The 14,265-nt window shown below is 42.9% G+C and overlaps 1 protein-coding gene across 4 annotated transcripts in view; it reads left to right on the top strand.

The window, feature by feature from the left end:
- PRR5 (proline rich 5) overlaps positions 1-13,938 on the top strand; it is a 269,954-nt gene extending 256,016 nt beyond the window's left edge. For all 4 annotated transcript variants that reach the window (XM_053719045.1, XM_053719043.1, XM_053719044.1 and 1 more), the window contains one exon: positions 11,745-13,938. In XM_053719045.1, coding sequence (XP_053575020.1) covers positions 11,745-12,271 — 527 coding nt within the window. In that variant the 3' untranslated portion in view covers positions 12,272-13,938. The remainder of the gene's footprint in view (positions 1-11,744) is intronic.
- Positions 13,939-14,265: the final 327 nt, after the last annotated feature.

Here is a 14,265-nt window from a genome sequence, read left to right as displayed (position 1 = left end):
AGCTGCACATGTGATTCCTTGTGCATTGGTTGTGTGAGAGCAGGAGGTGGAGCTGCACATGTGATTCCTTGTGCATTAGTTGTGTGAGAGCAGGAGGTGGAGCTGCACTTGTGATTCCTTGTGTATTGGTTGTGTGAGAGCAGGGGGCGGAGCTGCACATGTGATTCCTTGTGCATTGGTTGTGTGAGAGCAGGGGGCGGGGGCTGCACTTGTGATTCCTTGTGCATTGGTTGTGTGAGAGCAGGAGGTGGAGCTGCACTTGTGATTCCTTGTGCATTGGTTGTGTGAGAGCAGGAGGTGGAGCTGCACATGTGATTCCTTGTGCATTGGTTGTGTGAGAGCAGGAGGTGGAGCTGCACTTGTGATTCCTTGTGCATTGGTTGGTGTGAGAGCAGGGGGCGGGGGCTGCACTTGTGATTACTTGTGCATTGGTTGTGTGAGAGCAGGGGGCGGAGCTGCACATGTGATTCCTTGTGCATTGGTTGGTGTGAGAGCAGGAGGTGGAGCTGCACTTGTGATTCCTTGTGCATTGGTTGTGTGAGAGCAGGAGGTGGAGCTGCACTTGTGATTCCTTGTGCTTTGGTTGTGTGAGAGCAGGAGGTGGAGCTGCACATGTGATTCCTTGTGCATTGGTTGTGTGAGAGCAGGGGGCGGGGGGCTGCACTTGTGATTCCTTGTGCATTGGTTGTGTGAGAGCAGGGGGCGGAGCTGCACATGTGATTCCTTGTGCATTGGTTGTGTGAGAGCAGGGGGCGGAGCTGCACTTGTGATTCCTTGTGCATTGGTTGTGTGAGAGCAGGGAGTGGGGGCTGCACTTGTGATTCCTTGTGCATTGGTTGTGTGAGAGCAGGGGGCAGAGCTGCACTTGTGAATCCTTGTGCATTGGTTGGTGTGAGAGCAGGAGGTGGAGCTGCACTTGTGAATCCTTGTGCATTGGTTGTGTGAGAGCAGGGGGCGGAGCTGCACTTGTGATTCCTTGTGCATTGGTTTTGTGAGAGCAGGGGGCGGAGCTGCACTTGTGAATCCTTGTGCATTGGTTGTGTGAGAGCAGGGGGTGGAGCTGCACTTGTGATTCTTTGTGCATTGGTTTAGTGAGAGCAGGGGGCGTAGCTGCACTTGTGATTCCTTGTGCATTGGTTTTGTGAGAGCAGAGGGCGGGGGCTGCACTTGTGATTCCTTGTGCATTGGTTGTGTGAGAGCAGGGAGCGGGGGCTGCACTTGTGATTCCTTGTGCATTGGTTTTGTGAGAGCAGGGGGCGGGGGGCTGCACTTGTGATTCCTTGTGCATTGGTTGTGTGAGAGCAGGGCGCGGGGGCTGCACTTGTGATTCCTTGTGCATTGGTTGTGTGAGAGCAGGGGGCGGAGCTGCACATGTGATTCCTTGTGCATTGGTTGTGTGAGAGCAGGGGGCGGAGCTGCACATGTGATTCCTTGTGCGTTGGTTGTGTGAGAGCAGGGGGCGGGGGATGCACTTGTGATTCCTTGTGCATTGGTTGTGTGAGAGCAGGGGGCGGGGGCTGCACTTGTGATTCCTTATGCATTGGTTGTGTGAGACCAGGGGGTGGAGCTGCACATGTGATTCCTTGTGCATTGGTTGGTGTGAGAGCAGGGGGCGGAGCTGCACATGTGATTCCTTGTGCATTGGTTGTGTGAGAGCAGGGGGTGGAGCTGCACTTGTGATTCCTTGTGCATTGGTTGTGTGAGAGCAGGAAGCGGAGCTGCACATGTGATTCCTTGTGCATTGGTTGTGTGAGAGCAGGAGGTGGAGCTGCACATGTGATTCCTTGTGCATTGGTTGTGTGAGAGCAGGGGGCGGGGGCTGCACTTGTGATTCCTTGTGCATTGGTTGTGTGAGAGCAGGGGGCGGGGGGCTGCACTTGTGATTCCTTGTGCATTGGTTGTGTGAGAGCAGGAGGTGGAGCTGCACATGTGATTCCTTGTGCATTGGTTGGTGTGAGAGCAGGAGGTGGAGCTGCACATGTGATTCCTTGTGCATTGGTTGTGTGAGAGCAGGAGGTGGAGCTGCACATGTGATTCCTTGTGCATTGGTTGTGTGAGAGCAGGAGGTGGAGCTGCACTTGTGATTCCTTGTGCATTGGTTGTGTGAGAGCAGGGGGCGGAGTTGCACATGTGATTCCTTGTGCATTGGTTGTGTGAGAGCAGGTGGCGGGGGTTGCACTTGTGATTCCTTGTGCATTGTTTGTGTGAGAGCAGGAGGTGGAGCTGCACATGTGATTCCTTGTGCATTGGTTGTGTGAGAGCAGGGGGCGGAGCGGCACTTGTGATTCCTTGTGCATTGGTTATGTGAGAGCAGGGGGCGGAGCTGCACTTGTGATTCCTTGTGCATTGGTTGTGTGAGAGCAGGGGGCGGAGCTGCACTTGTGATTCCTTCTGCATTAGTTGTGTGAGAGCAGGGGGCGGAGCTGCACTTGTGATTCCTTCTGCATTGGTTGTGTGGGAGCAGGGGGCAGAGCTGCACTTGTGATTTTCTGTGTATTGGTTGTGTGAGAGCAGGAGGTGGAGCTGCACATGTGATTCCTTGTGCATTGGTTGTGTGAGAGCAGGAGGTGGAGCTGCACATGTGATTCCTTGTGCATTGGTTGTGTGAGAGCAGGGGGCGGAGCTGCACATGTGATTCCTTGTGCATTGGTTGTGTGAGAGCAGGAGGTGGAGCTGCACATGTGATTCCTTGTGCATTGGTTGTGTGAGAGCAGGAGGTGGAGCTGCACATGTGATTCCTTGTGCATTGGTTGTGTGAGAGCAGGGGGCAGAGCTGCACTTGTGATTTTCTGTGTATTGGTTGTCTGAGAGCAGGAGGTGGAGCTGCACATGTGATTCCTTGTGCATTGGTTGTGTGAGAGCAGGAGGTGGAACTGCACATGTGATTCCTTGTGCATTGGTTGTGTGAGAGCAGGGGGCGGAGCTGCACTTGTGATTCCTTGTGTATTGGTTGTGTGAGAGCAGGGGGCAGAGCTGCACTTGTGATTCCTGGTGCATTGGTTGTGTGAGAGCAGGGGGCGGAGCTGCATTTGTGATTCCTTGTGCATTGGTTGTGTGAGAGCAGGGGGCGGAGCTGCACTTTTGATTCCTTGTGCATTGGTTGTGTGAGAGCAGGGGGCGGAGCTGCACTTGTGATTCCTTGTGTATTGGTTATGTGAGAGCAGGGGGCGGAGCTGCACTTGTGATTCCTTGTGTATTGGTTATGTGAGAGCAGGGGGCGGAGCTGCACTTGTGATTCCTTGTGTATTGGTTATGTGAGAGCAGGGGGCGGGGGCTGCACTTGTGATTCCTTGTGCATTGGTTTTGTGAGAGCAGGGGGCGGGGGGCTGCACTTGTGATTCCTTGTGCATTGGTTGGTGTGAGAGCAGGAGGTGGAGCTGCACATGTGATTCCTTGTGCATTGGTTGGTGTGAGAGCAGGAGGTGGAGCTGCACATGTGATTCCTTGTGCATTGGTTGTGTGAGAGCAGGAGGTGGAGCTGCACTTGTGATTCCTTGTGCATTGGTTGTGTGAGAGCAGGGGGCGGAGCTGCACATGTGATTCCTTGTGCATTGGTTGTGTGAGAGCAGGGGGCGGGGGTTGCACTTGTGATTCCTTGTGCATTGGTTGTGTGAGAGCAGGAGGTGGAGCTGCACATGTGATTCCTTGTGCATTGGTTGTGTGAGAGCAGGGGGCGGAGCTGCACTTGTGATTCCTTGTGCATTGGTTGTGTGAGAGCAGGGGGCGGAGCGGCACTTGTGATTCCTTGTGCATTGGTTGTGTGAGAGCAGGGGGCGGAGCTGCACTTGTGATTCCTTGTGCATTGGTTGTGTGAGAGCAGGGGGCGGAGCTGCACTTGTGATTCCTTCTGCATTGGTTTGTGAGAGCAGGGGGCGGAGCTGCACTTGTGATTCCTTCTGCATTGGTTGTGTGAGAGCAGGGGGCAGAGCTGCACTTGTGATTTTCTGTGTATTGGTTGTGTGAGAGCAGGAGGTGGAGCTGCACATGTGATTCCTTGTGCATTGGTTGTGTGAGAGCAGGAGGTGGAGCTGCACTTGTGATTCCTTGTGCATTGGTTGTGTGAGAGCAGGGGGCGGGGGCTGCACTTGTGATTACTTGTGCATTGGTTGTGTGAGAGCAGGAGGTGGAGCTGCACATGTGATTCCTTGTGCATTGGTTGTGTGAGAGCAGGAGGTGGAGCTGCACATGTGATTCCTTGTGCATTGGTTGTGTGAGAGCAGGGGGCAGAGCTGCACTTGTGATTTTCTGTGTATTGGTTGTCTGAGAGCAGGAGGTGGAGCTGCACATGTGATTCCTTGTGCATTGGTTGTGTGAGAGCAGGAGGTGGAGCTGCACATGTGATTCCTTGTGCATTGGTTGTGTGAGAGCAGGGGGCGGAGCTGCACTTGTGATTCCTTGTGTATTGGTTGTGTGAGAGCAGGGGGCAGAGCTGCACTTGTGATTCCTGGTGCATTGGTTGTGTGAGAGCAGGGGGCGGAGCTGCACTTGTGATTCCTTGTGCATTGGTTGTGTGAGAGCAGGGGGCGGAGCTGCACTTGTGATTCCTTGTGCATTGGTTGTGTGAGAGCAGGGGGCGGAGCAGCACTTGTGATTCCTTGTGTATTGGTTATGTGAGAGCAGGGGGCGGAGCTGCACTTGTGATTCCTTGTGTATTGGTTATGTGAGAACAGGGGGCGGAGCTGCACTTGTGATTCCTTGTGTATTGGTTATGTGAGAGCAGGGGGCGGAGCTGCACTTGTGAATCCTTGTGCATTGGTTATGTGAGAGCAGGGGGCGGGGCTGCAAATGTGATTCCTTGTGCAATATTAAATTCCAGCGGTGGGTGCTGCATCACTCCCTGAAAGCGCAATATAGTTCCCTGTCTATATAATAAATGGTCCATAAGCTTGAATAAGACTCTAGATAAATTTGAGATAATTGGAGAAAATGGGACAGACAGTAAAAAGCTTTAAGGGACATTAAAATAATTTCTTTCATGTAATTAGCAAGAGTCCATGAGCTAGTGACGTATGGGATATACATTCCTACCAGGAGGGGCAAAGTTTCCCAAACCTCAAAATGCCTATAAATACACCCCTCACCACACCCACAATTCAGTTTTACAAACTTTGCCTCCGATGGAGGTGGTGAAGTAAGTTTGTGCTAGATTCTACGTTGATATGCGCTCCGCAGCAAGTTGGAGCCCGGTTTTCCTCTCAGCGTGCAGTGAATGTCAGAGGGATGTGAGAAGAGTATTGCCTATTTGAATGCAGTGATCTCCTTCTACGGGGTCTATTTCATAGGTTCTCTGTTATCGGTCGTAGAGATTCATCTCTTACCTCCCTTTTCAGATCGACGATATACTCTTATATATACCATTACCTCTACTGATTCTCGTTTCAGTACTGGTTTGGCTATCTGCTATATGTAGATGAGTGTCCTGGGGTAAGTAAGTCTTATTTTCTGTGACACTCCAAGCTATGGTTGGGCACTTTGTTTATAAAGTTCTAAATATATGTATTCAAACATTTATTTGCCTTGACTCAGAATGTTCAACTTTCCTTATTTTCAGACAGTCAGTTTCATATTTGGGATAATGCATTTTTTGATTTATTCATTTTTCTTACCTTCAAAAATTTGACTCTTCCCGGTGGGCTATTAGGCTCGCGGGGGCTGAAAATGCTTCATTTTATTACGTCATTTTTGGCGCGGACTTTTTTGGCGCAAAATTCTATTTCCGTTTCCGGCGTCATACGTGTCGCCGGAAGTTACGTCATTTTTTGACGTTATTTCGCGCCAAAAATGTCGGCGTTCCGGATGTGGCGTCATTTTAGCGCCAAAAGCATTTAGGCGCCAAATAATATGGGCGTCGCTTTAGTTTCAATTATTTAAGTCTCATTTTTTATTGCTTCTGGTTGCTAGAGGCTTGTTATTGGCATTTTTTCCCATTCCTGAAACTGTCATTTAAGGAATTTGATCAATTTTGCTTTATATATATGTTGTTTTTTCTCTTACATATTGCAAGATGTCTCACGTTGCATCTGAGTCAGAAGATACTACAGGAAAATCGCTGTCAAGTGCTGAATCTACCAAAGCTAAGTGCATCTGCTGTAAACTTTTGGTAGCCATTTCTCCAGCTGTTGTTTGTATTGATTGTCATGACAAACTTGTTAAAGCAGATAATATTTCCTTTAGTAAAGTACCATTGCCTGTTGCAGTCCCTTCAACATCTAAGGTGCAGAATGTTTCTGATGATATAAGAGATTTTGTTTCTGAATCCATAAAGAAGGCTATGTCTGTTATTTCTCCTTCTAGTAAACGTAAAAAATCTTTTAAAACTTCTCTTCCTACAGACGAATTTTTAAATGAACATCATCATTCTGATTCTGATGACTCCTCTGGTTCAGAGGATTCTGTCTCTGAGGTTGATGCTGATAAATCTTCATATTTATTTAAAATGGAATTTGTTCGTTCTTTACTTAAAGAAGTACTAATTGCTTTAGAAATAGAGGATTCTGGTCCTCCTGATACTAATTCTAAACGTTTGGATAAGGTATTTAAAGCTCCTGTGGTTATTCCAGAAGTTTTTCCTGTTCCTAATGCTATTTCTGCAGTAATATCCAAAGAATGGGATAAATTGGGTAATTCATTTACTCCTTCTAAACGTTTTAAGCATTTATATCCTGTGCCGTCTGACAGATTGGAATTTTGGGACAAAATCCCTAAAGTTGATGGGGCTATTTCTACCCTTACTAAACGTACTACTATTCCTACGTCAGATGGTACTTCGTTTAAGGATCCTCTAGATAGGAAAATTGAGTCCTTCCTAAGAAAAGCTTATCTGTGTTCAGGTAATCTTCTTAGACCTGCTATATATTTGGCTGATGTTGCTGCAGCTTCAACTTTTTGGTTGGAAACTTTAGCGCAACAAGTAACACATCGTGATTCTCATGATATTATTATTCTTCTACAACATGCTAATAATTTTATCTGTGATGCCATTTTTGATATTATCAGAGTTGATGTCAGGTTTATGTCTCTAGCTATTTTAGCTAGAAGAGCTTTATGGCTTAAAACTTGGAATGCTGATATGGCTTCTAAATCAACTTTACTTTCTATTTCTTTCCAGGGTAACAAATTATTTGGTTCTCAGTTGGATTCCATCATTTCAACTGTTACTGGTGGGAAAGGAACTTTTTTACCACAGGATAAAAAATCTAAAGGTAAAAGTAGGGCTAATAATCGTTTTCGTTCCTTTCGTTTCAACAAAGAACAAAAGCCTGATCCTTCATCTTCAGGAGCAGTTTCAGTTTGGAAACCATCTCCAGTCTGGAATAAATCCAAGCCAGCTAGAAAGGCAAAGCCTGCTTCTAAGTCCACATGAAGGTGCGGCCCTCATTCCAGCTCAGCTGGTAGGGGGCAGGTTACGTTTTTTCAAAGAAATTTGGATCAATTCTGTTCACAATCTTTGGATTCAGAACATTGTTTCGGAAGGGTACAGGATTGGTTTCAAGATGAGACCTCCTGCAAAGAGATTTTTTCTTTCCCGTGTCCCAGTAAATCCAGTAAAAGCTCAAGCGTTTATGAAATGTGTTTCAGATCTAGAGTTGACTGGAGTAATTATGCCAGTTCCAGTTCCGGAACAGGGGATGGGGTTTTATTCAAATCTCTTCATTGTACCAAAGAAGGAGAACTCCTTCAGACCAGTTCTGGATCTAAAAATATTGAATCGTTATGTACGAATACCAACGTTCAAAATGGTAACTGTAAGGACTATCTTGCCTTTTGTTCAGCAAGGGAATTATATGTCCACAATAGATTTACAGGATGCATATCTGCATATTCCGATTCATCCAGATCATTATCAGTTCCTGAGATTCTCTTTTCTGGACAAGCATTACCAGTTTGTGGCTCTGCCGTTTGGCCTAGCTACAGCTCCAAGAATTTTTACAAAGGTTCTCGGTGCCCTTCTGTCTGTTACCAGAGAACAGGGTATTGTGGTATTTCCTTATTTGGACGATATCTTGGTACTTGCTCAGTCTTTACATTTAGCAGAATCTCATACGAATCGACTTGTGTTGTTTCTTCAAGATCATGGTTGGAGGATCAATTTACAAAAAAGTTCTTTGATTCCTCAGACAAGGGTAACCTTTCTGGGTTTCCAGATGGATTCAGTGTCCATGACTCTGTCTTTAACAGACAAGAGACGTCTAAAATTGATTGCAGCTTGTCGAAACCTTCAGTCACAATCATTCCCTTCGGTAGCCTTATGCATGGAAATTCTAGGTCTTATGACTGCTGCATCGGACGCGATCCCCTTTGCTCGTTTTCACTTGCGACCTCTTCAGCTCTGTATGCTGAAGCAATGGTGCAAGGATTACACGAAGATTTCTCAAACAATATCTTTAAAACCGATTGTTCGACACTCTCTAACATGGTGGACAGATCACCATCGTTTGATTCAGGGGGCTTCTTTTGTGCTTCCGACCTGGACTGTAATTTCAACAGATGCAAGTCTCACGGGTTGGGGAGCTGTGTGGGGATCTCTGACAGCACAAGGAGTTTGGGAATCTCAGGAGGTGAGATTACCGATCAATATTTTGGAACACCGTGCAATTTTCAGAGCTCTTCAGTTTTGGCCTCTTCTGAAGAGAGAATCGTTCATTTGTTTTCAGACAGACAATGTCACAACTGTGGCATACATCAATCATCAAGGAGGGACTCACAGTCCTCTGGCTATGAAAGAAGTATCTCGAATTTTGGTTTGGGTGGAATCCAGCTCCTGTCTAATCTCTGCGGTTCATATCCCAGGTATAGACAATTGGGAAGCGGATTATCTCAGTCGCCAAACGTTGCATCCGGGCGAATGGTCTCTTCACCCAGAGGTATTTCTTCAGATTGTTCAAATGTGGGAACTTCCAGAAATAGATCTGATGGCGTCCCATCTAAACAAGAAACTTCCCAGGTATCTGTCCAGATCCCGGGATCCTCAGGCGGAGGCAGTAGATGCATTATCACTTCCTTGGAAGTATCATCCTGCCTATATCTTTCCGCCTCTAGTTCTTCTTCCAAGAGTAATTTCCAAGATTCTGAAGGAATGCTCGTTTGTTCTGCTGGTAGCTCCGGCATGGCCTCACAGGTTTTGGTATGCGGATCTTGTCCGGATGGCCTCTTGCCAACCGTGGACTCTTCCGTTAAGACCAGACCTTCTGTCACAAGGTCCCTTTTTTCCATCAGGATCTGAAATCCTTAAATTTAAAGGTATGGAGATTGAACGCTTGATTCTTGGTCAAAGAGGTTTCTCTGACTCTGTCATTAATACTATGTTACAGGCTCGTAAATCCGTATCTCGAGAGATATATTATAGAGTCTGGAAGACTTATATTTCTTGGTGTCTTTCTCATCATTTTTCTTGGCATTCTTTTAGAATACCGAGAATTTTACAGTTTCTTCAGGATGGTTTAGATAAGGGTTTGTCCGCAAGTTCTTTGAAAGGACAAATCTCTGCTCTTTCAGTTCTTTTTCATAGAAAGATTGCTATTCTTCCTGATATTCATTGTTTTGTACAAGCTTTGGTACGTATAAAACCTGTCATTAAGTCAATTTCTCCTCCTTGGAGTTTCAATTTGGTTCTGGGAGCTCTTCAAGCTTCTCCGTTTGAACCTATGCATTCATTGGACATTAAATTACTTTCTTGGAAAGTTTTGTTCCTTTTGGCCATCTCTTCTGCCAGAAGAGTTTCTGAATTATCTGCTCTTTCTTGTGAGTCTCCTTTTCTGATTTTTCATCAGGATAAGGCAGTGTTGCGAACTTCTTTTGAATTTTTACCTAAAGTTGTGAATTCCAACAACATTAGTAGGGAAATTGTGGTTCCTTCATTATGTCCTAATCCTAAGAATTCTAAGGAGAAATCGTTGCATTCTTTGGATGTTGTTAGAGCTTTGAAATATTATGTTGAAGCTACGAAATCTTTCCGTAAGACTTCTAGTCTATTTGTTATCTTTTCCGGTTCTAGAAAAGGCCAGAAAGCTTCTGCCATTTCTTTGGCATCTTGGTTGAAATCTTTAATTCATCTTGCTTATGTTGAGTCGGGTAAAACTCCGCCTCAGAGAATTACGGCTCATTCTACTAGGTCAGTTTCTACTTCCTGGGCGTTTAGGAATGAAGCTTCGGTTGACCAGATCTGCAAAGCAGCAACTTGGTCCTCTTTGCATACTTTTACTAAATTCTACCATTTTGATGTATTTTCTTCTTCTGAAGCAGTTTTTGGTAGAAAAGTACTTCAGGCAGCGGTTTCAGTTTGAATCTTCTGCTTATGTTTTTCGTTAAACTTTATTTTGGGTGTGGATTATTTTCAGCAGGAATTGGCTGTCTTTATTTTATCCCTCCCTCTCTAGTGACTCTTGTGTGGAAAGATCCACATCTTGGGTAGTCATTATCCCATACGTCACTAGCTCATGGACTCTTGCTAATTACATGAAAGAAAACATAATTTATGTAAGAACTTACCTGATAAATTCATTTCTTTCATATTAGCAAGAGTCCATGAGGCCCGCCCTTTTTTTGTGGTGGTTATGATTTTGTATAAAGCACAATTATTCCAATTCCTTATTTTATATGCTTTCGCACTTTTTTGTCACCCCACTTCTTGGCTATTCGTTAAACTGAATTGTGGGTGTGGTGAGGGGTGTATTTATAGGCATTTTGAGGTTTGGGAAACTTTGCCCCTCCTGGTAGGAATGTATATCCCATACGTCACTAGCTCATGGACTCTTGCTAATATGAAAGAAATGAATTTATCAGGTAAGTTCTTACATAAATTATGTTTTTATATATGCATACTATATATCATAGATAAAGTGCTGCTTTGTAAATTATGCAAGCTCAACATGGTTTAGCAGTCCAGGGACATACCCCTTGAAGAGCCTCTTGAGTGGTTTTATCTCATCACATCTGCTGTGGCCAATCATTATATAAAAAGAGAAGTGATAAAACTGGGTTGTGACGTTTGCATTGTACACTCCAGTCTTTTTCTGGTAACATTAAAAAAACAAATAATAATTTAGAGTTAAATTACAGGAAAGTATATGCATAGTATGCTTAAAGGGACAGTAAAGTCACAATTAAACTTTCATGATTCACACAATTCTAAAAAAAATATTAAATTTCTAATTCACTTCCATTATCTAAATATGCACATTCTTTTATATGCACACTTTCTAAGTCAACAGCTCTTACTGAGCATGTGCAATAAGTCACAGTATATATGTATATGCATTTTGTGATTGGCTGATGGCTGTCACATGATGCATTATTAAGGAAAATGTAAATAACTTTGAAATTTGACAGAAACAAAATCTACTGCTCATTTTAAATTCCAAGTGCTTTTGTATTGTCTTTTTATTATGTATTTATTGATTATGATTATTTTACTGTATTTAGTTGTCCTTTAAGTACAATTTCCTTAGGTTTTATTTTGAAGCGCTGCATTCCTGCGGAATCTGTTGGTGCTCTACAAATAACTGATACAAAAATATTTCAAGGGACTGCAACACTTATTCAAAAGTATATGCTGCCATCTAATGGACTTACGGGGAACTGCAAATGTAATATTTTTCAAATATATTGGTTATTTAAATGAATTAATGGAAAAATAATAAAGCCAGGTTTAAATTGCTATGTTAATGAAATATTTTATATTTTTGCCTTAAATTATTGCCCTGGGTGAAAATTAGAAATAACCCATTTATTTTATGTTTTAACAGAAAAGCGCATGTTTAGACGTTGTCCAAAGTCTGGGGATGTCATCACTAAGAACCCTGTTGTGAGATCCAAGAGTTATAACAACCCTCTCCTGACTCCTGTGGCCGAGTATGAGATGGAGAATTTAGCAACCAATGGCACTGGAATCCGAAGGCACTCAGTGTCCGAAATGACTTCGCTTTTGGAGATCCAAGGTTACTCCAATCTTACCACAATTCTAGATAGCAGCTCCAAACTCTCCATGTCTGCCACCAAAACCCAACCCCCAGGGGAACAGGACAGACACAGTATGAGCAACGGACAATTTGTAGCGAATCCTAACCAAAGTGAAGAACAGCAGACTTCAAGAGAGGAGCCACACACAGACTCGCCATTACTCCCTGTCCCATCTTCCAGCCCTGAGACAATAGTTGATAGAATTTTAGAGTCTATAGACTCTGACTCAGAAGGCATTTTTATTGATTTTGGAAAAAGCTGTGCCAAATCTTCTGGATACACAATGGATGTGAGCAGACAGAGCCTTATATAAAGAGAAATAGAAGTTTTATAGTTGTCATTTGTTTTATACGTTGTTGGGTCTATTTGGTTTGTGTTTTGGTACGAAGGGTATTCTTGGAAATTTTTCACTGAAACAGAAATCACACAAATCTGGGATAAAATGTATTTACTAGTTCTTTTGGTTTTCATAGTTTTTATGGTGTATCTCATCCTACCAGAATTTTCTTATATCAAAAAACATAGACTCATAAATCCGTAAACTTAAAGAGACGTGAAACCGAAACTTTTTCTTTTATGATTTAGATAGTGTGTGCATTTTTTGTTAAAAAAAAGTTTTAACACTGCTGCTATCTGATAGTCAAAAGCATTATTGGACAAACTGCTGCATATAGTTGTCCAGACACGTGCACACTAAATATCTAGGTATCTATTTAATAATGAATACAATGAAAAAGAAGTTAATTTGATAATAGAAATTATACACTCATGTCCCTTTTATTGCATTTAAACCTACAGAGCTAGTTTAAATCTGTTTTCCCCATTAAATCATAAAAATAGACTGTAAGAAACTTGCTTTTAGAAAACGTAGGCATTTTTCTTTAAAGTTAAAGCTGTTTAAATTTAAAGGGACATGAAACCCACATTTTTTCTTTTGTGGTTAAGAAAGAACATGCAATTTTTAAAAAAAAAACTTTCTAAATACTTATATTACATAATTTGCTTAATTTTCTTTGTTGAAAAGCATATCTAAATAGGCTCAGTAGCTGCTGATTGGTGGCTGCACATAGATGCCTCGTGTGATTGGCACACCCATGTGCATTGCTATTTTTTCAACAAAGGATATCTGAGGAATTAAACAAATGAAATAATAAAAGTAAATTGGAGTCTTTTTTTAAATTATATTCTTTATCTAAATCAGGAAAGAAACATTTTGTAGGTGTTTTCTTTTTTTGTCCCTTTAATGCAAATCTAACAGGAAGTTCATGATTGTGTCATGTGACTGTGTCATGTTACGGACCACACTGAAAAAGTTAAACAATGCACTGCAATACATTTTGAAACTATCTATTTTAGATAGTCTTATTAATGGATAAAGCAGACATGTGCATTGGAAAGTAGGCATCAAGTCACAGGATGGTGACTATACTGATAGGTATTGTGGGTTGTATGGGCATTAGTATGGAAAGTGAACCGTTACTTTCACGAGACAAGATTCTGCATCTGTAATATGAAAAACTTATTCCTAGATACAGAGGTATAGAACATTGTTTCTCAATCGTGGTCCTCATTGACCCCCAACTAGCCAGGTTTTCATTATAGCTGAACCAGTGCACAGGTGAAATAATCAGCTGATGGGTGAGAGCAGGTTAGTAACTATGGTTACTGATCAGCTGATTACTTCACCTGTGCACCGGTTCAGCTATAATGAAAACCTGACCTGTTAGGGGTACTTGAAGACCAAGGTTGAGAAACACTGGTCTAGAACACAACTTCACATGATATCAACTCTAAAATTGCTTTATCATAATCATTAACTGTTACCTGTAAAATGGCTTTATATGCAATTACCAGTAAAAACGTTTAAAGGGATTTTTTATTTATGCACCAAATTATTTACTACATTGCAAAAACATACTTGTTTTAAAAGCATTTTGTTGCAGGACTGAAACACATCAATTAAAAAGCCTTTTGACTGTTGTTTATCTTTCTTCCTGGGGTGTGGCCAATTAGGAACAGTTATAAACAAGCTCTTGCAGATATCAACCAATCACTTTGCAGGTTGGACTCCATCGTCTCTAGGTGGAGTTGAAACACTACAATTTTCAGAGACAAATGATAGGAAAAGCAGACAAAATAAATGATGAAAGTGCTTTGCATTACATTCTATGTAGTGAATGCTTGATTATCAATTGGTTGCAGCATAAGAAACATGATAAACGTACTGAAGTGGCTTTTCAAGGAATATGTCTCATGACTGTAACACAAATATTACCAACAATATAACAGTTTAAAAGTTTGTTTGTT

The sequence above is a fragment of the Bombina bombina genome, chromosome 6 (assembly GCF_027579735.1).
Source record: "Bombina bombina isolate aBomBom1 chromosome 6, aBomBom1.pri, whole genome shotgun sequence".
Classification (NCBI taxonomy): Eukaryota; Metazoa; Chordata; class Amphibia; order Anura; family Bombinatoridae; genus Bombina; species Bombina bombina.
The sequence above is the reverse complement of the archived record's forward strand: the minus strand, read 5'-3'. Positions and strand labels throughout refer to the sequence as shown.